The sequence below is a fragment of the Asterias rubens genome, chromosome 16 (assembly GCF_902459465.1).
Source record: "Asterias rubens chromosome 16, eAstRub1.3, whole genome shotgun sequence".
NCBI lineage: Eukaryota > Metazoa > Echinodermata > Asteroidea > Forcipulatida > Asteriidae > Asterias > Asterias rubens.
In genome coordinates this window covers 661,289-685,461 of record NC_047077.1, presented here as the reverse complement: position 1 = coordinate 685,461, position 24,173 = coordinate 661,289, and the positions used below count along the sequence as shown (strand labels likewise).

General features: G+C 37.7%; 3 protein-coding genes and 1 non-coding gene across 6 annotated transcripts; 2 read left to right on the top strand and 2 right to left on the bottom strand.

The window, feature by feature from the left end:
* Positions 1 to 149: 149 nt before the first annotated feature.
* Positions 150 to 8,295, top strand: LOC117300744 (solute carrier family 22 member 18-like). The gene is made up of 9 exons (XM_033784526.1): positions 150 to 292; positions 1,601 to 1,925; positions 3,217 to 3,460; positions 4,367 to 4,499; positions 5,311 to 5,423; positions 5,936 to 6,147; positions 6,652 to 6,753; positions 7,705 to 7,825; positions 8,008 to 8,295. The coding sequence occupies exons 2-9, from the start codon at positions 1,635 to 1,637 to the stop codon at positions 8,163 to 8,165; spliced, it is 1,374 nt and encodes a 457-aa protein (XP_033640417.1). The 5' UTR covers positions 150 to 292; positions 1,601 to 1,634; the 3' UTR covers positions 8,166 to 8,295.
* Positions 8,296 to 13,528: 5,233 nt separating this feature from the next.
* LOC117300940 (ras-related protein Rab-20-like) lies at positions 13,529 to 17,728 on the bottom strand. Of its 3 annotated transcripts, XM_033784806.1 has the most exons (5): positions 17,708 to 17,728; positions 17,305 to 17,471; positions 15,560 to 15,653; positions 15,066 to 15,122; positions 13,529 to 14,258 (listed from the first exon to the last, which is right to left on the bottom strand). In XM_033784806.1, the coding sequence occupies exons 2-5, from the start codon at positions 17,331 to 17,333 to the stop codon at positions 13,770 to 13,772; spliced, it is 669 nt and encodes a 222-aa protein (XP_033640697.1). In that variant the 5' UTR covers positions 17,334 to 17,471; positions 17,708 to 17,728; the 3' UTR covers positions 13,529 to 13,769. The 3 variants fall into 3 exon arrangements, with proteins under 3 accessions (XP_033640697.1, XP_033640698.1, XP_033640699.1); XM_033784807.1 differs by lacking the exons at positions 17,305 to 17,471; positions 17,708 to 17,728 and adding an exon at positions 17,151 to 17,265; XM_033784808.1 differs by lacking the exons at positions 17,305 to 17,471; positions 17,708 to 17,728 and adding an exon at positions 16,456 to 16,548.
* A 550-nt stretch (positions 17,729 to 18,278) lies between these two features.
* On the bottom strand, positions 18,279 to 24,052 carry LOC117301019 (splicing factor 3B subunit 6-like). Its single transcript, XM_033784902.1, has 4 exons — positions 24,017 to 24,052; positions 22,879 to 22,997; positions 20,211 to 20,349; positions 18,279 to 19,719 (listed from the first exon to the last, which is right to left on the bottom strand). The coding sequence occupies exons 1-4, from the start codon at positions 24,044 to 24,046 to the stop codon at positions 19,630 to 19,632; spliced, it is 378 nt and encodes a 125-aa protein (XP_033640793.1). The 5' UTR covers positions 24,047 to 24,052; the 3' UTR covers positions 18,279 to 19,629.
* Positions 21,327 to 21,452, top strand: LOC117301205. Its single transcript, XR_004520272.1, has one exon. It is a non-coding gene; the product is annotated as a U6atac minor spliceosomal RNA (small nuclear RNA).
* Positions 24,053 to 24,173: the final 121 nt, after the last annotated feature.

The following is a 24,173-nucleotide window of genomic DNA, read 5'->3' as shown; positions in this document are numbered from 1 at the left end:
ATAATTTGCAAGAAAGATTGCATTATTTATAAATAAAATGTTTTAACAAATTTGTGTTGAAGCATTTTTGTCGGGAGCAATTACACTTAGCGGACTTGGTCAAGTTTAGCTCCAAAGTTGTTTACGTAATTAAAGTTACACGTCGGCTGAACACGACGAGTACATTGGAAAGTTATGTTGTAAATCATTCAGGCGTAAAACTTGACTTTGCGCTGGAGATGAAAGCAGTAGGCCTACAACAGCTGGATTGTTTCGGAGTCTGACGCCTGTCGATGACTGTCTGAAATCTATGGTGTGTTCTTTCTTTGAAGTGCATTATTATTTATAGAAGGATTAACATACATAAGCATGGGTACCGGGTATTAATTTCTAAGGGACTAAGGGCAAATGAAAGGGTTTTTGTTACTAATTAACTATGCTATTCTTACACAGTACACGGGTCTATCATTTCATATCCCCATGATTAGGTACACATGTACGCATGGACTCCTCCGGAAGAAGCGGGGAGGGAGTCCAGCGTATTGGCACTATCCGACCCATACCCGTGCCTACATTTATTTTTCAGCCACTTCCAAATAAAGCCTGTTTAGCAACTAGACAATTGGCTTGCTACGATCCCCTTGTTTTTGTATTTAATTTATTAAATAATACCAATCCCATTTATTTCTTTCCAACCACTCCACGTTCCAACAGTACAGTGTACAGGTTTTTATTTATTTATTGGAAGGCAGAAAAGAATCTTATTTCTAAAATTAATTTAAATGTGAGATTTTTATAATAAAGGCAATGACTCTGAGCGCTACTACAGTTTCGGATAACTTTCCATATGGCGCCAGCACTTTTCACTAATTTTTACAAAAAGGGAAGGGATGTCTCATTGAGGTAAATTTGATAACTATATTATTTCGTATCAAATGAAAAAGTGGTGGCGCTATACGGAAATTTTTCCACAGTTACAATCCGGCATAATTGTAATGCTCCGGTAATGCTGGGGTCTTAGGCCCTCGTCGGCGTGATACAATTCTTGTAACTAAAACGACCCCACACAAGGGGACATTTTATTGCTAAATTGAATATGAGGTAAAATTTATTCTACCAATGAGTTGTTGAGTTGTAAAATAATATTCCCGAACATCTTTTCATTTGCTTGAAAATAACCAACAAGTTCAACAAAAGATTTGTAAAAATTTTGAAAAGATTTGTAAAAATAAGGTCACGTCTTATTATACAGTAAGAAATGAGTTTTTCTCCTAGCATGATGTAAAGCCCTCACAATGCTAAATCACTGAACAGTTTCAAGAGTTTGCTCATGAAAAATAAGAACTGGTGTGACACTTCATTCAAATTGACCAAGTCTAACCTCAGAGCCTGAGGTTCCGTAAGTATCCGTAGGCGTTAGTGTCAAAATGGATATGGGGGTACCAACAAAAGGTTTTATAACCTATAAATTTCACCCATCATTCCTTAGTGAGGAAGTTTAATTAGAGAGCAAATACTGATTAAATAAGTTTTTTAACTAACTGTACGAGCCCAACATAGTTTTACACCCCCGCCTTCAAACTTATATAAACAAAACTGTATTATGATTTATCCATAACAGGTCACAATAGTTCATGAACATTTGAACGTTAGAAATGCCTCAAGAAACAACTGATCCAGCCAGCCAATCCACGCTGAGGAATAGGTCTGCTGAATCGAGTAAAGGAATGGGCACAGTGGAAACAGAAACAACTGCAATGGACACAAACCGCCAGTCGGATGACAATGGTAATCAAGGGGGTATGTCCCCATCCCAGAAACATTCATCCATTGATTTCTCGCAGAAGGCATCTTCCAACATCTCATGGGTGGTCGTGAAGAGGACACTCCATGTCAACATCTTTCTCTATGCGTTTTGTTTCTGGATCCAGGTCGGAGTCCTACCAGTAAGTGTTGAGAGACCCTTTAGGTCTGTTTGATATTTACCGCAAATTGATTTAGTTAGATGGTAGGCCTACAGCCTGTTGTGGCCAAGCTCCTGGTGTTTGATCAGCAGAGTGTGGGTTCGAGTCCCAGTCTTGACACTTGTGTCCTTAAGCAAGACACTTAACCATGATTGCTTTGTAAAGTTTGGGAGGTAGTGCTTGCTGCTCTACCAGCCAGGCTTCAGATGGATGATACCCAAGCCTACATCCGTATGGACTGTAAAGGGGGTATCCCTGTTTCAGCACCAGGAGTAGGTGGCAACGGCCTCTGGCAAAAAATGAATTGAAGCCCACACCTTGAAGTGGCCTTCAGGCCTTGTGTGTCTGGCGACTTGCAAAAAAAAATTAAACAAAAATTAAGTGCACTGGACTCTAGTGTTGGTTTAAAGACATTCGCATGGATCAATTCCAACGATGATTTACCACTGGTAGTTGGTAGTTCGGACCGAATGGATCAATTCAAACAACAGAGGGCGTCAATATTCTTGGTTTCATATCCAGCTTCTGCGACAGCCAGTCGTCAGAATTCAAGAAGAAAAGCACGCCCTCTGTTGTCGGGTTTCTCACTTTATGTTCTTAGTATGAGATAGTGATGTCTTAGACCAAGACTAACTTGACTCAAACTCTGGGCTTCAAAGTAAAGAGCTGCTTTTAACATAAAAGAGATTATTTACCGACAAATTGTGCGCTAAGCAACAATTCAGATACCGGTCTGGATCGGGATAAAGAATATTCATTTTTGGTTCAAATCAACATTTTATGTTAACAAAAACCAATCTATGACCATCCACCTTTAATTAATCACCTCTGCCCTTTCAGGTTAACATATTGTGCGCGGCAGAGTTGTGCAGAAAGGCATTGGAGAGCCCCACGTGTTCTTGCTCACACGTGCGTCATGGGCGGAGCCTACTGGATCGGTCTATTATAGATTGTGTCTTGATCAAGGACTCAAGTGTCAGGACCAGGATTCAAACCAATCCCTTGATGATTGCAGCCACCAGAATCTGTGTTCAGTGCGCTAGCTCAGCTATGACTCGCCATAAGACAGATAATATAATAATAATATCCAAGTCTTGAATAGCGCACGTATCTACCAAACAAGGTACTCAAGGCGTTGAGTGTAAGTATACAAACTTTCAGAGTGATGAATTTTGAGACCCAATATGTTTCTTCATGCGTAAAAGAAGTATCTTATTCTGCTTGAATCAATCTTTTGTTAATGCTTACTTCGTGAATTTGCTTTCTTATTTAGTACTTGACAAAGAAACTTGGTATGGACATGGTGGTGTATGGCTACCTACAGACCTTCTATAACTTTGTGCAGCTAGTTGGAGGGCCATTCTACGGACGGTTTGGTGACTTGTATGGTGGGCGAGCTGCTCTGACGTTAGCCTTCGCTATGGCTGCAGCTATGTATGGTCTTCTTGGAATCGCAACAACAGGGGCTATTGTGTTCCTGTCTCGTGTTCCTGCTCTCTTCCTTAGTGCAAATCATGGTATGATTGGATACTGTTATGTAACTGTATGTAGTTTATCTTTAACCGTTTGCTGATGTGTATTAAAGGCACACACATTTGGTAATTGTCAAAGACCAGTATTCTCACATGGTGTATCCCAACGTATGAATCAAATTACAAATCTGTGAAAATGTTGGCTCAAAGTTATTTCGTACCGCCGCTTAGTGCATGATAATCTGTGTGCCAATCATACTCATATGACTTGACTTTGGTTCGAAGTGACCTGGGTACGACGTGACCTGGGTTAGAAATGACTTTGGTACAAAGTGACATGGGTACAAACTTGGGTACGAAGTGACTTGGGTATGAAGTGACTTGGGTACGAAGTGACATGGGTACAAACTTTGGTACGAAGTGACTTGAGTATGAAGTGACTTGGGTACGAAGTGACTTGGGTATAAACTTGGGTACGAAGTGACTTGGGTACGAAGTGACTTAGGTACGAAGTGACTTAGGTATAAACTTGGGTATAAACTTGGGTAATAAGTGACTTGGGTACGAAGTGACTTGGGTACGCAGTGACTTGGGTACAAACTTGGGTACGAAGTGACTTGAGTACGAAGTGACTTGGGTATCAACTTGGTTACGAAGTGACTTGAGTATGAAGTGACTTAGGTATAAACTTGGGTATAAACTTGGGTACGCAGTGACTTGGGTACGAAGTGACTTTGGTACAAACTTGGGTACGAAGTGACTTGGGTACAAACTCGGGTACGAAGTGACTTGGGTCTGAAGTGACTTGGGTACGAAGTGACTTGGGTACAAACTTGGGTACAAAGTGACTTGGGTACGCAGTGACTCGGGTACAAATACCTTCATGTTTGGTTTCCCACCATGTGTAACGTTTCAGATCCCACATTTCCATTTGTTTGTGTGTATATGTAGGTACTCAGATGGTCATGTCGGACTTGACAGATGAATCTCAGAGAGCAGAGGCGCTTGGACGGATCAATTTATCCTACGGTCTTGGCATGTCTATAGGCCCACTGGTAGGGGGCCTTGTCACCAAATACTACAGGTAAGAGGGTATTCATCATCATCATCCTTCGTCCTTGGACGATAGTAGAAGCAGTTTTGATGAAGTGGTGCCAGGTTGCTTTATTTCTCATGAGTTGTTGGGTCCCGATTAGATTGAGATTCGTGTCTTTGGTGATGGTGTCTGGATAGCTCATTTTTCCTCCGGCTGTGATTTGGATATCCAACAGAAGGATTCCAGAAGATCAGGTTCCATGGGTTGATCAGCTGTTCGCAAACAGTGTCCAGCAAACTGTAGACATCTCTGCTTTACGGTTTTGGCTATTGACGGTAGATTGACATTAAGACCTACCTCTTTGTTTGTAATATGGTCCCACCAATGTTTAGAACTCTACGCAGCAGTTGAACGTGTTACTTATTCATATCTGCAGCTACTTTCAAAACCTATACACTGGAGCTTTCTATAAAACATGAACATGTCAGTTATTTCGTCTTTGAATAAGTGTTGTCTGACTACTGACCTATATATCAATTGCTGGATCCAGAGCAGACATGAGTAACTCATTTCAGTATAATAATTTTCTTGAATTGTGCAACTCATAATCATAGACGTTAAACCAATGTTTGTCTGAGAGAGATTGGCTAGTGCCAGCTTGGTGTGTGTATATATCCCCTTGTGAGAGTTAGCCAAGTTTCCTGGACGGGAAGATCATCTAATAACAAATAAATGGGTCTCATAATTGAAATATTACTCTTTGCACCTGTCACTAAAATAGTGAGTGCTTTGAGATGCATAAAGATAATGTGCTACAAGAACTGAGCATTATTGTGGTATTTGTCTGTCTTGTTTACAGTGAGCAGCATGCTGCCCTGGTATCCTGCCTGGGTTCCTTGCTCAGTGTAGTGCTCATACAGATCTTCATTCCGTCACAAACCAAACGAGTCGTTCCAGTCAAGACACAGGAGGGTAGGTTGACCTTTTAAAATTTCAATTTAGGTAATCTTGAAATACAATTGTTATTAGTCTGAGTACTAGACAAAAGCATGTTGTAGACAGGGACCAATAGACCTTTATCATGTTGCGGCCATCTTGATTTTCTTCCATTCAAATCAATGTAACCAAACTGAGGCTGGAAAAAAATTAGTCTGGTTTCTTTTTGTGCAAAGAATATCAGCATCCATTACTGTCATTGGGAACATGACCAAGATGGTGGCAGCATGATAAAGGTCTATACTGTGCCCTCGGCTCTGTTTTATGGTTCACACCGTGGAATTCGGTTCCATGAAATATAGGGCTGGCTGAAGCTTGTAATCTGTAAAGTTAAAATTAAAGTTTAGCATTAAAGGTATTCATAGAGCAGACAAAACATGAACTCTGTTTGCGACTGTTTTTTTCCCAGTTTGACCAATCCTGTATAAAACCTTTATAATGAAAAATGTGAACATAAATTCATGATTTTCTTTTTCCTGAAACAACAGAAAGTACAAACAGTGGAATTTTCAACATGGAAAAATACATCAGTCTGGTAACGCAGACACCGGGGGCGCTATTTTTCCTGACCGTTACCATGGTTTCAGCATTGCCCAACGCTATACTCCAGAGCATGTTTCCCATGATCCTTATGGAAAGATTTCACTTAACGGCAGAGTTCAATGGCTACATGCTGTCTGGCATGGCCGTCGTTGGAATGGTAAGTGTCAACAACTTAGAAAATGTATTTCAACAAAATACTGGTGTTAGGGTTTGATATATAATTCATTAGTACCTCAGACAGTTTCTCTATTCCTGTTGGTGGAGAGTGCGTCACGTGGGGGTGTTTAAACGGTTGATAATAACCAGCTGGAGCTCTGTCTGTTTACAACCAGTTGTTTTCGGATCCGACGCACTGTCTTGGTGCAAGACAAGTAGTGACTCGTTCTTTAACTGCCGTTTAAAACCTTGCAGGGTCGTTGCCGTGTAATAAAGGCCCGAACTATTATATAACACTGTTGTATTGTATTATTGAATGTTTTTCACGTATGTGGTTGTTATGATTCTGGTAAATCAAAATGTACACAAGAAGTTTGGATTAGTTGTTTCCTTTTTTAAAGCAACAAATTAAACTTTTGTATTTTATTTTATAATAATTGGGCTACACTTTGCATGCAAATTAAGTATTAACTTTGATGTGATATATTATTTGATTTGACTGCAGCTTATACAGGGGTTTTGCATGGGACCATTGACTAAACGCTTCAGTGATATGGCACTTCTCAGGGCATCTGTGGTCATCTTAATAGGATCCTTCGGACTATTGGTAAGTTTTCACAGAACTTTTATGATAGCTTACTCAGCCTCGATACTATGAGCAGTGTGTCATCAATACCTCTCGTCACTAACCCGTGGTAGTGATGTACTGAACAACAACACCGACTGGCCAAAAATTACTTTTTGCTTGCACGTTTGTTTAAAACCTTTGAGCGACTGTACGGGCTTGTAGGACACTTAGTACGGGGTGTCAAAATGCAAGTATTCTGCCACGATTCCCTTGGAAATGAATCAGGTTTTTATACGATCACCCTAAACTGTATACAGTAAGACAAATCACAAGATCAAAGAAGAATGAAAGGGGACCAGTTGCTCTCTTACTTGATGCTTTTTTTGTAGGTTACCATACTTGAGCGGGCATGTAGAATAGAACGATTAAGGCACGCTGGAAAAAAAATGGTGAGATCGACCAAACTTTAAAACAAGGTTGTAGCTGACTAGCCTGCCACAAATCTTGATGGTTCTGCATGAGTTTTTGTCTCAAATTGCTGACTTCAAAACTGCTGGTTCAAGTCTTGTGTCTATTTTAAGTATTTCATTGTGCAGTTGAAAAAGTTTGCTATAACTGATTTACATTAATTTTGGTTTTCCCATACACCGATGTGTGTTAGCACTGTATACTCAGTACTTTCCCGAGTCCTGTAAAAAAAAGTATCACAGGCATATTACTCAGGTGGGATTCAAACCCACGACCTTTGCAATTCTAGAGCAGTGTCTTACCAACTAGACTACCGAGGATTGCGCGGTAGCTAGAGACAGTTCGAATCCTATGTTTTTCACGGGACTTGGGGAGGGGGGGGGGGGAAAGCACCGAGTATACAGTACTATAACACATTGGTGTATGGGAAATCCAAATTAATATGCTTTATCCCTGATGCAAATTTAACATCTATTATATAATTGATTTGTTAGTGACTATTTATACTAATTTGAATTGCAGGCACTAGCTCAGGATATTCTCCACCTGATGGTGGTTATGCTTCCATTAACAATCGGTAACAGTGTGATCTCTGTCATCCTAAGTACAGTAATGACCAAGATTGTCACAACCACTGATACAGGTATGTATAGTAGCTTTAATCTTCTGTTTACCCCCCCCCCCTCCTTTCAGAGTCTGACATTACACAACCTCTATCCTAGCAGGTACCCATTTACGCCCTTTGGTAAAATAAACTACAAATAAACTATACATATATATGTACTTAACTTTCTAACAAGAAAAATTCCATGTTGTCTTATTTAGGTACCATGTTAGGTTTGGGTTATGCTGGCGGTTCGTTGGTCAACACGTTTGCGCCGACAATAGGGGGAGCTCTTCTGGCAGCCTGTGGTTTCTACTCATTTGGTATTGTAGGTGTCGTGGTCAATTGTATATTGCTTGCAATACTGTTCCGTAATTGAGCAACAGGGTTGTCTTCGTGCACAGTGGCATGCATTGTGAGTTTCTTGCTGTTTTGGAGAGGGGCCTTAAAGGCACTGGACTCGGTTGGTTATTAAAAAAGACCAGTAGTCTCACTTGGTGTATGCATAGAATAACAAATCTGTGAAACTTTGGTCACAATCAAAGTTGCAAGAAAATAAAGGGAAAAAACACCCTTTTTGCACAAATTTGTGTGCTTTCAGTTACCTGAGCTCAGATTCAAATATTTTAGACAGAGAGGATCTATGTAAGTAACTATGTTACTTTAGAGGGTGTCGTTTCTCACATTGTTTTATACTCTCTGTTGCTCATTACCAAGTGAGTTTTATACTAATGTTGTTCAGTAATTACCAAATGTGTCCTGTGCCTTTAAAGCTTGTTTAGATTTCAGTATTCTTCCTGTAGAGGAATTTAACCAAATGCTAGTTGTGTATAAATACAATGGAGGTTTGGTTGAAATTCATTTATATGGTCTGTATAAATTCATTTAGATGATCTGTATTAAAGCCATTGGACACTTTTGGTAAACAGTATTTTCCAAGCCCCACACCTTGTGTATCACAACTTATATATAAAATAACAAACCTGTGAAAATTTAGGCTCAATCGGTCATCGGAGTCGAGAGAAAATAACTGGAAAACCCATTCTTGTTTCCGCACATTTCGCCGTGTCATGACATGTGTTTACTATAATCGGTAATTCTCGATGTCGAGAACTGATTATTGTTTTAATGTTTTTTCAAAAAGTAAAGCATTTCATGGAATAATATTTCAAGAGAAGTCTTTTACCATTACCTTCTAATTCTGTAAACCCTGTAAGTTATTTGTAAATCTGTGAACTTTTTTTTTTTTTTTCTGTTCAGAAAGTGTATAATGGCTTTAATCCACAGTATACAAATCATGTTAATAGTCGCATGCGGTGTTCATGTTTTGTGTGATCAACCATCTGTAATAACAAACCTGGTTAAGTTTGGGCTTAATTCGCTCTGTGAGTCAGAAGAAAATACTGAAAAACCATGCCAACTTTTCAGCATATAAACAGATTGTCCTTAATTTTGGTTGTAATAACCTTTTAGGTTTTCAGACACAGTTTCCTCGCATTTTGACTTTGTTTCAGAGGGAAATATGTCACAGAAAAAAAGGCTAGTATGAACTTCATAATCATGAACATTCTATGTGTTAAACCCTTACCAATCCTGTATAAAACCTTTAACTTTAGTGGACGCAAGTGGCTGGTACCAAAATGCCCGTAGTAGCCACAAATGGCTGCAAGATATGATTTACTTCCACCATGCTTTCACTTCCGTTCTCCAAAAGTAAAGGTCATGTCCCAAAAAGGACATTTGCAAAACAATTCTCATGTTTTCCATCTACATTTCAAAAGACAAAATCATATTATTTTTGTTTCTTTTATTTTTTTCCGTTAATATTTCTATAATAAAAGTGCTAACCGAAATTAGCTATGTTTCAGATGATCTTTGAAGGGTTAAAGTCAAATACACTATTGCATTTGTTAAAGTTACATAGGTAACTATGAACGCCAGTAATTTTGTTACCAGTGTGTTGTGAAAGAGCAAGCCACTGAAAGCCACTTAGTCTGGCTGGCTATGATTTAATTTTGAAAGTTGAACTTAAAAGTGTAGGCTTTATTAGTAATAACAAAAGTAATGATGTAGTAAAAACCCAATCAAATAGCCAAACAAACGAAAAACAAGTCAAGCACTACATTTTGGGACCTGGAAATGTTGTTGATTTTCCAATTATTGTTGGTGGCAAACTCGATTGCAACACAGTTATGTTATATAGATCGAAACACGGCCATCATATTATTATTTTCTGTCAATTTAGAGATCCATCTCTTGCAGCAGCGTTGCTTATAATAAAGTGATACCATGTGCTTGGCCCCTAGCCCTGTTAAGGTTTCGGTTTTGGGTGGCGGTTATGATGAGCGATTTGAAGAGGACTTTTGGCGGCCGCTGCGTCCATCAAATCGGGTGCAAGGACGGCCCTTATCGACCGCTAAAAAAGTTTTGTTTCTGCAGTCGGTGGTCGCGATCCTTAGGTTTGGTGGCAATAGCATCGCATTCAATTGGGAGCAGGGCTGTCGCTGTGCCGTGCAAACTTGTACTCATTGTAAAGTTGGTTGGCACCGTATGAGCCGTTTTTAAATCGGCCTGGCAGCAAACACGTGCGTTCGGCGGCCAGTCGCGTAGTGGTTTCAGTCACGTCCGCAATCGCACGTGCAGTATTTGAATCAAAATGGCCGCGGAGCTCCAACGGACGACGCGTTGCATGCAGCCGGTAAGCCTTCTAATTTTCTTATTATTGAATGAACATTTGCTTCCAAATATCTGAATTACAACAAAGCTTTGTGGATGGAGGGGGTCAATAAAAAGGTTGCTTGTTTGTCGAGTAATGTGCCTTCTAAGGTTGTCTGTACTACTTGATATAGGTACATCAAACGATATGAAGAACACGAGCTACAATCAACACAATAAATAAACGAACAATGACATTATGAAGACCTTAAAGGAACACGTTGCCTTGGATGAAATGCATATGGTTGGAAAGATGTTTTAAAAGTAGAATATAATGATCCACACAAGTATCACTCAAAATTGCACGGTTTTCCTTTTACCTCATTGACTAACACGGTCGGCCATTTATTAAGGCAACGTGTTCCTTTAATAATGGTGGAGAAGAAAGGAAATGTAAACAACACTTTAATAGATGTTAAATTTGCATCGGGATAAAGAATATTAATTTTTGGTTTTACCCATATACACCGATGTGTGTAGCACTGTATACTCGGTACTTGGTCTAGTTGGTAAGACACTGCTCTAGAATTGCAAGGGTCGTGGGTTCGAATCCCACCCGAGTAAAATGCCTGTGATTTTTTTACAGGACTCGGGAAAGTACTGAGAATACAGTGCTACACACATCGGTGTATATGGGTAAAACCAAAAATTAATAAACAACACTTGTTTACAATTATTATGTGAAATGTTGTCACATGGATGTTTTTTGGATGTCAAATGTTGATGAAAGGGTATAAAATACAATCATAATCATAGGTTGGGTACTGCCAGTATTTTCTTATTTTACTGTATAACCCTTTTTGTTACTAAATTCTGAAACTTGGTATTGTATTGGTATTTGCCAGGAAAAATGTTTTTTTTTTATAGTTTAGATAACGGGTATGTTAATTAATTGCTCCTCTTCACTTCCAGGCTATTTTTTAAGGGTATTTCATTTTTGTTCGAAGATTAATTTTGTCTTCTTCAAATCCTGCCATTTATAAACAAAATTTCGAATAGTTACTTTTGTATGCATATATTCGAATTGTGTTTAACTTAGTTTTAAATCTATAAAAACCATGCCATAGTTAAAAAAATTATACTAATTTATTGCTACAGCGGAAATTCCATAAAAACATGTTCAATTCAAAGGCACTTCCACTTCACATGTACAATTTGTGACTGGTATTAAAAAGTATTTTTTGCAGCTGTATGAAATTTGGGGATGGTGTAAAATACAGTGCAGTCATTTTCTGAATGCGATATTTTGTTATATAACTTCTCGGCAAATAGTATTTTAATGAATAAAAGTCTTCCATAATTTGAGATGTACTTTCCTTTTCAAATAATCTTGAATATTATTTTGTAATTTTTAATCAATGTTGGTTAAATAAAACTTGTAATTAGAGTATCATGGGGACACTCGAGTAAAATGGACAATAAAAAGTGAGCCAGATATAAATATACGCATATAATATGGCATTTGATCAATTTTATTTTGTGATTTCACAAAAGTTTTATTTATAAATAAAACTATATTTTAAACAAAAATTTAAGTGGTTTTGTAAGAAAATATTTATACAAAGTTGGTTAAGAGTTGATAAGTTTATGTTTTTGTTGTTATTTATTTTATAATAAGTATAATAGAATTCTTGTATTGACCTTGTGCGCCTGGCTTAGTATCAGTTCATGTATCAGTTACTTGTAAAAAAAATCATCATTTGCTAGTCAGTTGTATACAAACAATGAATGTTCAGTTCAAACATTTTTCTGTGCAAACTTGAGCAAGTTCGAGTGTGCACTTTTACTTTTAACTTCAACTGCTGACCAGCAACACACATGCGCACTGACGCACTAGAACGACTTATATGGAAGCCTAGTCAACCATTGGTGCTACGACAGTATTCAACACTTCATTTCCTATCGCGTTTTCACTATTGTGTCACTGGTTCCCCTCTGCGCTTTACACATGTTAGCATGGGGACCACGAAAGAAACCATAGTCATCATGAGGCTGGTTCCATTGGTCGTCAACAGTAGTCAATCAATGGTCAACCAGCCTGGGTTCAAGACAAAATAGTCAACCTTTGGTCAACCATGGTGCACACTTGAACTTGCTCAGTTTGAAGAAATCAAATCACGTTAAATCAGGCATTGTTGGTAATAACATCACGGTATATAAACAACTAAAAGTAAAATCAGGCAAATTGCTCACAGCGTGCGTGTCTGAAAAAGTTGACTGCAATAACCACAAAAAAGAAACTCCATTTTTGATGAATATGGGAAACATGCATGAATTTTAATGCGTGTTTTAAACTGAAACTGAAGTAGTTCTTGCCAAAACGGAGTGGGATCAGTTACACTTTCAATTGCTTAGTCCATGATTATGATTATAACATTTTTGCTTTATAACAAATTTGACAATTATTTCTAGGTGGTATGTAGGGCTTCAATTTGGAATAATAACTATAACAAATTTATTCACTAATTTTGAATAGCGATTTCTTTGAAATCAGACTTTGGTTTCTTCAAACTTTGATTTTAGTATAAAAAAAGGTAAAAATAAAAATTGAAATTAATTTTGGTTGTTGTCAAGGTTGGTGTGATCTTTCCAAGCATTCTGTAAACAGCATTTAAATAAAAAAAACATTTTAAAAGTTATACATCTTTTAATACAATGTAAGAAGTTATTTACACATAAGATGATAAATAATCTAATTGTCAACATGATTTGAATACTTCATTGCATAAATTGACATTCTAACTGAACGAACCTTAAATATTGCAACTCAAAATGTAAATGCTTTTAAAATGATTCCAGATATATCGACACCAAATGTGAAAATGCTCTGGTGCAACCATATATCAAGACATTTAAAGGGTAAAGGGAGGGTATACATGTACCTTTGGTTATCGCTCAACAAATTAATGACCGACCATAAAAACTTGCTTGTTATGAAGCACTGCAGCTGTTGATAATGTTTAACATGTTGAGAAACAATTCCCTTCTTAGGAATGTGGTTTTAGAGAGAGGGATTCAAAAATGTTTCAATCTGAGAAACATTTCTGCATGAAATTTGTGCGTATTCCAATTGCGGATTATTCTTCCTGCTTGGACATAACCCTCCAGATTTTTAGGGATTGTCTCAATAATTCTACCACATTTTGAAATGAATTTTTCAAGGGTTAGTTTTATTGAATATATTTATTTCAGATAAAAACAATCATTAATCCGGAGGTCGTTGGTTCGAATCCCACTCTAGCCATAATAGCCACTCTAGTCAATAATTTCATTTACAACAATTTTTAGATCTTCTAATCTCTGATCCACTCTGCAGGTCATCATCCTCGACATGTATAAGTCCTCTACTCTGCTGACTGCCCGACCGATGAATACTAGAGTTGTCCTTATCTGTGGGCAAGAGCGTTGAGAATATAAAGTCAAAAACCTCATCTACGTTTTCGCCAGTTAGCGAGCTCGTTTCAAAGTACGGCTTCTTGGTGTCGTCCTCCTTAAAACGGTTTGCGTTCAACTGCATGGCGAACTTCTCGGCGTGGCACCGGTCGACCTCTCTGGTTTTATCATCGATGATGTCTAGTTTCATGCCTGTGATGCAGAGTAGACAGTCTTCCTTTGCTGCGTCAAGGAGCGGGAGGTAGCGTTCTGAGAGGAGTTCGAAGGAGCGCTGGTTGCTGATGTCATAGGCAACGATGGCCGCCGAGGCATCCCGGCAGTAGAAGGAGCTCAACCCTGAGAAACGTTCTTCCCCCGCTGTGTCCTACAATATCAACAGATACAATATCATCATCAAGGTATTTTTTTTTGTTTTTTTGTTATTTCATCAAACACAGGCCTTGAACTTCGCTTTCTTGAAGGGGCACCACAATTTCCCTCTGGTTTAAGGGGCACCTCTATGAGAAATTGCAAACTGCATTGATAAGGTCTTTGTATGGTTTCATTTAGTTTGTTTGTTATCAAACAGCATGTTTACTGTAAAGTTGTGAACATGATGAAGACTAAAGGCATAGCTATGTATTGGGTGTTTGAGGTCGTTCAGAAACAGTACTAAAGTCGGTTTAACCATGGACCTCCATGGTTTAACTCATGGTTCAACCTGATCGAGCTCAACTCTGTGTGCACTGTGTCTGAATGGCTCTGAAGTGAGACCAAATCGGGTTCAACCCATAAAAGTTAGACCGTCGAGCTAGGGGATTTATCTTTAGACCACTTTGGGTTTATCTTTTTAAGACTGTGTGTGGACAAAAAAAAATACCACATCCGAATTAACTCACAACAGATGACCCATTGACCTCCGTGATCATTACATGTACGTAAACACACAGTGACCAATGAACACGACAATAAACCGGATAATGAAGTAATGGGGTTGCGCCTGCGTTGAAATCTTAAAGGTGAAGATAAACTGTATCGGGTTTAACTCAGTGCTGTCCAAACGCAAGGGGAATTTTTATTACGACCACCTCGAAAGTGAAACCAGTTCAGGGCTAACTTAGTCTGCTGTCTGAACATACCCATAGCAGAACATTAACATTCTATAATGGTATGCCTTTGCCCGAGTACTTACCCATATTGCCACATTGTAGTCCTTCCATTGTTTAAGGAAAAAGCAGGCACCAACAGTCTAAAGTATGGATGAAACAAAAAGGCATCTATGATCTTTATGCAAGCATTAAGTCATTTAAAACCAGCAGTCTGCAGACTTTTAGGAAGGAGATCCAATAAAAATGTCACCCACTGATCCCTGGGGTGATTGGATCCCTTTTAGCGGAACTAAATGGCCAACAGGCTAATATTAAAATAATAACTATAACCAGTTTTTATAATAGTGCTTTTCACACCCAGAGGGCTTCTCAAAGCTCTTCCAACATTATTACCCCTGGTTACTGGGCCTTAATTTATTCCGATGGTTCAAACCATCTCAGCTCCCCGGAGGGGAGTATGCAGCCTGTGCAAAAGGAGTAGAGTAATATCCTATTAAAGCAGTTTTTTGTTTCTATTAAGAGTAAGTGCATTGAACTTTATAAAATTACCATGTTTTGATGACACATAAAAACTTACCCCCAAATTTTCTGAGAATGTCCTCTCCATGTACCGCCGGATGAAAGTGGTTTTCCCAACGAAGGCATCACCGATTATGACCACTTTCATATCACTGGTGAGAGAAGTAATTCAACAGTATGGTTAACCAGGCCTGATACTTCACGGAGGCAACCAAGGCGGTTGCCTCCGTGCCCCCTGGTCATTGCCTTGGTGCCCTTGAAATGCTCGTGTAGAAATTGACAATTTATTCATAGGGTGCCCTTTACATGTACCTTGGCCTTAGTGCCCTTGCCCTTTCGGAAATGAAGCGTACAGGCCAGGATAGCGAACATGTAGTTAGCAGAATGGAAAGTACATTAGTCAGGGAAGACATTTTGCTAACTTTATTCATAATCATATGGAGGTGGGAGTTTAATTATAAGTAAATGCCTCAAAATACTGTTTTCCTATCTGCAGTGTTTGGAAGTTGAGCATCAAATTCATACATTGTACAAAAAAGACGAATGTAGATCCGGAATGAAACTTGAATTGAATTTAAGAAGATTTGCCTCCAACTGTGGTAAACTGTATCTACAGAGGAAAGTGCTTTTTGAGCTATTTCTACAGTATGCAGGCAGGCAGGTAAGACTGAGACTACGTGTAATATCATTTGGGTGGCTTGTGTGTCTTGGTGGATCAGTAAAGTATGATTGATCAATAACAATATCAATAACAATATTTAGAAAATTGAAATGAAAACAATGCTAAGTGGTTAGACTGGACTGCAGGGCCTGAGTGAAGTTCAATCACAAGATTGTGGGTTCATAACCAAACGAGTTAACCACAGATTTCAGTTGTTAGTACACAAGTATTGCCCTCTACATGTATTGTACACGTACCAGAATCTAAATTTATCTGAATTAAAGCATCCTTACTTTTTTGAAGAGGACAATAGACATTTCAGTTTTTAGACGTGGGAGGATCCTCAAGAAAATAGAGAAGACCTGTTCAGTCAGGTAGCATGGAGACCTAACCAGGGGTAGGGACTGAATCCAATCAACCGGGATAAGCAGCGAGGTCAAAAAAAGTAGAGAAAGAAAGCCACTGTTTTAAGAAAAAATTTTTTTAAAGCCTTATAAAAACAAATTCTTCAAACATGTAGTTTTCCATACCGTTCATGATAAGTGGTTGAGAAAACCCGACTAATTATGAGACCGTGCGCAATTCGAAAACAAGTTGTCAAGATCATTGAGAAAATTCACTCAAAATTCATTTGATTTTTACTCAAAACCTGTGATACATATTTGAACAATTCCAAGTGTAGTGCTATCTGCAACTTGAAGCATTAGATCGGTAAGTTTCATGATACAGATCGTTGCAGATGGTTTTCCAAAAAAGCGAAACGGATTTTGATACCAGGCTGCTGGGGCCAAGGATACGGAGTGGATTGGACCGATTTATGGGGAATCAGTGCAGGCACTGCAGTGTCGTGTGTCAAAACAATTTCAGTCAATTGCATGCTGGCCGAAATCGTTTCTCTGAAAATATACCAATGTTTGTTGATTAAAAGACCTTGTTGAGGGAAGATCATCTGACCAAAGAAACATTAAACATACAAACAAACAAATACCCCAATAAACAACCCACGACCATGACGACCCAACCAAGAAACAACCGTACATGCAATGTGAATTGCAACGTAAATTAACGTAGGCCGGCTTAAAAAAACCTAATTAATAACGCTACAAAAAAGGTTTTTTTAAGCGGATGCAACAAATACTTACGCCCTCTTCTTTGCTTGCGGCGCAGACATTCCGAATACAACACACAACTGTTGTTTATTTCTGCAGCAGTCAATTTATTATCATATCTGAACTTATTATTCAGAAATATGTCATAATCTGCAAACTTCCGAAAGTAACTGAAACATTTCTGAACTTTTGTTTCAGTTCTGAAACAATGGTGTATTAGAAGATAATGTCAATAATTAAATTACAAATTTACCACGAAAACGCCAACTTTAAGATTGGTATACTTTATTTTTGGTATATAATTCAAAATAAAGTAGTTGAAAAATATTGTATACAAATATTTTGAGTTGTGTTTACTGTTGACAAAAGTGTAAACATGACTAGTATTCTAAGTGACTGGGCAATATTTTTTGTATCACCAATTCTAATGTTTAACCATTTACATGCCGTTGGTGGCGCCCTCATAATTTAAAGGACAAACTTTTGGATAAATAAAAGTTTTTTTTATATGAACTTCTGCTGCTGTTTTTTAAAATCACATACAGGCTTACTGAACGGAGTCGATTGCCCCGATGTTCATTGCCTTGGTGGCCCATTAAATGTTCCTTAGGAGGGAAACCTTAATTTAAACCATGAACATTTCCGCAATCAGATTGAATAACTCATAGCACATAAATGAGGAACCATCGGGCAAACCTGGGTGTAGTGGGTTACAGACTTACATATGGGGAGGAGGTTGAGGCAGGGGCAAAATCATGGTTTAGGGGGTTATTTATTGTATGGAAACATTTATTTGTGGGGTTTTTTTTTTCAATCTCAAGTGGGTGTTCAAGCAAGGTTTCAGCAAGTCGATCAACACCAAGTTGTTCAAATTCATAGCACTAAATCAAACATTGTCAAATGGGCAACTTGCAATACTTGTTAAAATATTTATGTTGTATTCTACGACAAAACTAGTTTTGAAATTTTACAAATTACAAAAGTAAATGACAACATGAGAGAGGTTCTAAGCTTTTAAAAATTTTATTACAAAGTTTTTCTTAGTCAACATGTTACACTTCCAACGAGAAATTAAATCAATAAAACCATCTGATAAACATCCCACTGTCATTTACACTACAGGTAAAACGCCGATTCAACAATGGAAATGCACAGCTATTAAGGCCCTGCTCCGGAGCTCGAGTAACATCATGCCAGGAGGTCTACTTTCATACTTCGGTGTCGGTCTTACAAGAACTGGACTAGTCAACTGCTTCTGGCAACTTTTAGGTATGTTACTAAGTCTCCCTCCTTCCGTTTCTTCTTTAACCTTTTAATAGAGACCATAGCAGCCACAAACAAGCGGCTTGTATCAAAACGCCCCCAAGGTTTGGCCTACTTCTGGTCACATAAAGAGGTCAAAGTAAAAGATATGAAATTATCTAATCTAGCATGTTAACATAGTATCCCAATTTCTAAACACAAAACTACTAAGTTACTAAGTCTCCCTCCTTCTGTTTCTTCTTTAATCTTCATAAACCCTTTCGTGACCAAAGCAGCCTTAAGTGGCTTGTATCAAGACGCCCACAAGGTTTGGCCTACTTCTGTTTACATAAAGAGGTCAAAGTAAAGGTCATATCCGGATATGAAATTATCTTAATGTAGTATGTTAACATAGCATCCAAATTTCTAAAACAAAACTACTTTTTATGTTTGATGTTATATCTGATTGTCATTTTCACTCTCGAAATTTGATATGTCTGGGCGTTTTGTGATGATTATACTCAAGTGAATGGTCCGTAAAAGGGTTAAAAATTACTTGATTTGTTTACTTTAAGAAACCAAAGCCTTACCAAGAGCATAAGAAATACCTTCAATATTCGTCAATCTCTATGAAAGAGAAAGACATCCAATCAAAACCAACACATTTCAGTAAAGATTCGTCTCTACTTCCAATAAGGGCCAGCAACTCCTTAAAAAAAAACTAAAAAAACAATGAATTAAACAAATTTGATGACCTATGAGCGCAGGATGGTGGAGGTTTAACGTTTCACAAATCCGTCATCAATAGGAAGTAAGAAGCACATCGGGCATGTCAAGGTGTCCATCCATAAATCCTGGTACCCAATGCTGAAGCCATAGTTGGTCACTGCGTGGGACCTACTTTATAATTGGGACAACCATGGTCTGGTAACAACTGTTGCCAAATTGCAGCGAAGTGCTAGCCCCATGAGCAGTTTATATAGTCCCTATCATCCATTGGCAGTTTGTTGCCATAAATGAGAGCTGTTCCGACTCGCAGCAGGTCTTTGCACTATCAACATCTTGCTGAATGTACATATTTATACAAATTGAAAAGTTTCTGGGGTTTGTAGTCTGCTACTTCATTTCCGGCGTACTTAGTCCATATTTTGCTTTCATCTTGTCCAGTTCCGCTTGTTTCTTGGCCTGGTCGAGCTTCTTGAACGCCTGGATGGGAGAGAAGGAAATAAAAAGGTAGCAAAATTTGTTATAGCCGTTACTACAAAACTTAATTTTCAACCTTTTTAAAAGAAAGTGTACTCTTCTTAATAGACCAATCCATTAAGCTCCGCCCCATTGCGTACTGACCAATCACAACGCAGCGAAGGTCCAACAAATAAGGTCCGACATGCGTGTGCGTATGCTTGGCGCGCGCGGCAGATTGTGCAGAAAGGCATTGGAGAGGCTCACGTGTTCTTGCTCACACGTGCGTCGTGGGTGGAGCCTAATGGATCGGTCTTTTGAAGACTGGTGTTGTAGGTGATTTTGTCCCCCCTGTGTGAGTGTCCCCCCATATGATTAATTAATATTGGAAATTTACCAAAAGACGGGCAAAGTCAGGCAAAATGTCAGGCAAAATTGAATGTTATTTACTAACAGAAATTTAGAATAAAAGGTAAAACTGGCATGAAAGTTACAAGTAGGATTAAAAAGCTTACTCTGTTAGGTTGGTAGTACAGGACAACGAGGTACCGGCCACAGACATTGAAACCTGAGAGATGATCGCATGCATTCTTAGCATCAAAGATGTCTTCATACACAACATATGCTGTTCCTTTGGTGTCTGGGTTGGTACCACTGGAAAATACAAATATACAACAACAATAATGAATTGGATGGCCTGAACTTGAAGGAATTATCAGTGCACTTGTTGTCATTGGACAAGGTATACAGATCTGGTTAGCGCCCAAAAGTTTGAGGGATGTTGGTGGATAAAGAAAGTTTGAACTCCAGACAAACTGAGGGAAAAAAATGGAAAAATAATGAGTCATTGCAAGTTATATTTTAAAAATTATGTCTTGCTTGGTCACAACTTTTTTATTATTTTAATGTAGTGGGATGGGTGGTTTTTAACTATGGGGTGGGTTTCAGGGGACATCCTTTGAGGCTTTGTAGAGGTGCTGGTCACTGGCTTGGTATTTTTAAGCTTTTTTAATTTAAGCTCATTAATTATGCAAACAAAGTATGCTTAAAAGATTTTTGGAGGGAATATCCATATCGTAGAATACTATTCCAGCCACTTTCCATCAATGTGCCCTTTTCTAAAACTCAACCTGAAACATAAACATATCAAAAGTTCTGCAAGTTCATAGTGTGCACAAATAGCATTCATTTAGCACAATTCCTCTTTAAACTGTTAAAACAAAGAAATTATTGATCAAATGATTAATAAAAAAACACAAAAAATCCCCCATTATTAGTTTGAGTTCAAACAATATCAATGCAATCCATTGCAACCAATGCAATCCAATTCAACTCATGTGCAATATTCCAGCATACAAAATTGCTGAGTCATGCTAATTTGCATATTTCCCAGCATGCCTAAGTAAAGAAGAAAAACCCTCATAAATACAAATTGACGCCATAGATTCTTTCTAAAAATACATTGCAGGATGCACAAAAATAAAGGCTCTTGCCCAAATTTATTTGGAAGGTGGATAACCTGCAATTTGAAAAAATCATGAATTCTACCAATTTTTGTTGTTAACACCCATGAGTATATTTTTTCAGGGAATATTGGTGTATATATACGACTGGCGGCATTTTAAACAGATGTGTTGTATGAAAGGAGAGAAGGTTAGCACTCCCCTTCACAAGGACGGAAGACGCCGTAAGGCGTTTATAACACACAAATGGTTAAGGCAATGCCATTACTTTGTGGCATCTAACCAAGTTTTTTCCCCTTCTAAGCACAGAACACCAATTTCGTTTTTTTTTGCCAAAATATAGGTCAGTTTTTCCTTCTGTTTGGACACATGACCACGTTTAAACATGGTATATGAACACAATTCTTCTTTCTAGCCTATTTCACTCCATGTAGGGGGAAAAACTAAACTTTTCACCAATTCTCCATTTCACTCTATCCTGAGCTGTCTGTTGCTAAACAATGCATCTCTAAAATTATGTTCATCATTTAAGTGCTTAAAAAATACCTGACCTTATTTAGTCAAAATAGAGCACTATTAGATGATTTGTTGGGCGCGCAAAAATGAAACTTGCACGTAACAGTTTGAAAATTAAGAGATGAGCTATTCAATGGCATGGAAATTCAACACCGAGTTGATGGTTTTGGCTAAACTGTCAGATTTGTTGTCAACATTTACATTTTTTCTCTAAGTGCTACTACTAGTACTAGTCTATTTTATCTATCAGTATTAGACCAACATGACGATTTTTATTAGGGTTTTTGTATGCTTTTAACGGAAAGGTATGAATGTAAATCAAAGTGTGTTAAAATTCGCTTTAAAGTCACCTGGAAGTGGTATTTTTTCAAAATAAAGCTTTTGTCACTAATATATGTGTTTTGATGAGTGAATAAACAGTTAACTAAGGTTTAAAAAAAATCAGTTCTTATGTTATTTACAAATTTAAGAGTAGACCCCGACCCGAGAGGGCGCTGTTCGTGACGTAAATCGAGGCAGACTTTGCCTGTAATGTGTAGAGTAAACACAATAGCAAAGTACATGTACGGACCAAGATGTGAGTTTGTACGTTTCAAAGGTGTATTGCTGCTGAATGCAGAAAAACACTTTTTGAAATGTACCAACTCACGACTTGGACGTACATGTACTTTGCACGTGTGTTTACTTTACGCATTGCAGGCAAAGTCTGCCTCGATTGACGTCACAAAAGGGGTAGGCGGAGTCAGCCCCCCAAACAACTTTATATATTTTTTTAAACATATAAATCATGAAAAACAATTACTAAAAAAATTATGTTTTTATGTTTGAAAGAAAAAAAAATTATATTTCCAGGTGACTTTAAAATAGTTGTTTAAACATGGTGAGGCCTGATTCTTGATAAATTTAACTTGACTTTGCTTCGGTAAAAATATCAAGAACAAGGCCTTCCAGTCTGTTTGCCTAATACCCCTTCATGCATTTTGAATCCCTTATTAAAATAATAAAGAACCAAGCTCTGATATTATTGTCTATTACCAAGGATAAGACTTAAAAGAAAGGACAAAAGCATTCAGTTTCTAACTGAATTTTCTTTTGGCTTTTGGTTTTTTTCTCTTCCTTTGTTACAGTGCCTTGAGCTTTTGAGTACCTTTTGGTGGATTTGTTTACTTTATAATTTTTTTTTTAAGAAGGCAGAAATACTTACACTCTGATCTGTCTTATTGCGCCATACTTCCCAAATATATCATACATCTCCTCTGCAGTGATCTTGTATGGGAGATTACGGATGTACAGAATGCGGTTAACTTCTGGCGGTAATCTCACCTGTGCAAGAGGTAATAAAAGGATTAGAAAAATAACAAAACATATTAATACAAATGTAAAAGAATTATTTCAGCCAGCAATTTTGCACAGAAAATGTCTTCGTCCTCCGGCCTACCATGGTCAGAAGGATTTAAAATTAAAAGTAAAGAAGGGCTTTATCACAAGACCTTTAAATGCAAACAATGCTTCCTTGCAGCAATTTTAAATTAATGCTTTTTTGGTTGTCCTTTAATATTTGCGGAGTGATTTTTTGGAAATAAAAATGCTCACAAAGACACTGACTAACATAGCTCAGATCTTCTTTTTAGTTGATTAAGTTAGTCTGTGCTCCCAACAAAGAACACATTTCATAAAAACATATTGAGCCTCAATTTGGCGAGTTTTAAAAAAGAGCTCTCTCTGCTGGTAGGTGTGTAAACTGACGGTCAAAACCTTTTGAACAGGATTGATGAAAAGATTTCCATTTCCTGCCCTGTAGTGTTACCACTTTTTCACTATTTCTTTTACATTTTCATTCTAATTGTAATTCTATTCTCTATTCTCAATCTCATTTTTTGCAAATTTTGGATGTAAATTGTGAGAAAATAGATTTAGCCTACTTTACTTTTCTTTTTACTTAGTTTAAAATAAATGAAAAGGTGGTTGCATGATATGGAAATATTTTTCTTTGAACGGTAGGAGTGGACAAACTCGACCCTCACACAGGGGACAGTGACTGGACAGCAGTGGTGAATTACCCAACTACCCACAGTCCACACACAGTCACACAACACTGTGCCATGGATTGGATGCATGCCACATGTGTACAACACCAGCATGACCAACGCGTCAACAGCAAAAGAAAAACGAAGAAGTCATCGATCGTTATTCAACATAACATAATATACATAGAAATGGATGATATTGACATTTTTTTATTAACATAAGTGTTATTGAAAGGTACATGCACACGTCAGATATGTTTATACTTTAACACGATCCTCCGAAATATGCATTTTTAGGTTATTTGTTTTTCTTACATTCTGTCGACGGGCTGCTTGCATCGCCATCTTGAAAAAAATTTATCGTTACTGTGAATAAAATATATATTTAACAATATATTATTTGGCTATAAAGTAAAAATAATATTAACATTGAATAACCAAATGATATATTTTATATCTAATGATATTTATT

What these genes read in the sequence shown, in the direction of transcription:
- LOC117300744 (XM_033784526.1), top strand. Translation starts at nt 1,635, where the DNA reads ATGCCTCAAGAAACAACTGATCCAGCCAGCCAATCCACGCTGAGGAAT. An exon ending in CTTCCTTAGTGCAAATCATG is followed by an intron (nt 3,461 to 4,366) that starts GTATGATTGGAT and finishes GTGTATATGTAG; the next exon opens with GTACTCAGATGGTCATGTCG. An exon ending in TAGGATCCTTCGGACTATTG is followed by an intron (nt 6,754 to 7,704) that starts GTAAGTTTTCAC and finishes TTTGAATTGCAG; the next exon opens with GCACTAGCTCAGGATATTCT.
- LOC117300940 (XM_033784806.1), bottom strand. Translation starts at nt 17,333, where the DNA reads ATGTCTGCGCCGCAAGCAAAGAAGAGGGC. An exon ending in CCGCAAGCAAAGAAGAGGGC is followed by an intron (nt 15,654 to 17,304) that starts GTAAGTATTTGT and finishes TTCTCTCACCAG; the next exon opens with TGATATGAAAGTGGTCATAA. An exon ending in ACTACAATGTGGCAATATGG is followed by an intron (nt 14,259 to 15,065) that starts GTAAGTACTCGG and finishes TTGATATTGTAG; the next exon opens with GACACAGCGGGGGAAGAACG.
- LOC117301019 (XM_033784902.1), bottom strand. Translation starts at nt 24,046, where the DNA reads ATGGCGATGCAAGCAGCCCGTCGACAGAAT. An exon ending in AAGCAGCCCGTCGACAGAAT is followed by an intron (nt 22,998 to 24,016) that starts GTAAGAAAAACA and finishes CCTCTTGCACAG; the next exon opens with GTGAGATTACCGCCAGAAGT. An exon ending in GCAATAAGACAGATCAGAGT is followed by an intron (nt 20,350 to 22,878) that starts GTAAGTATTTCT and finishes TGTATTTTCCAG; the next exon opens with TGGTACCAACCCAGACACCA.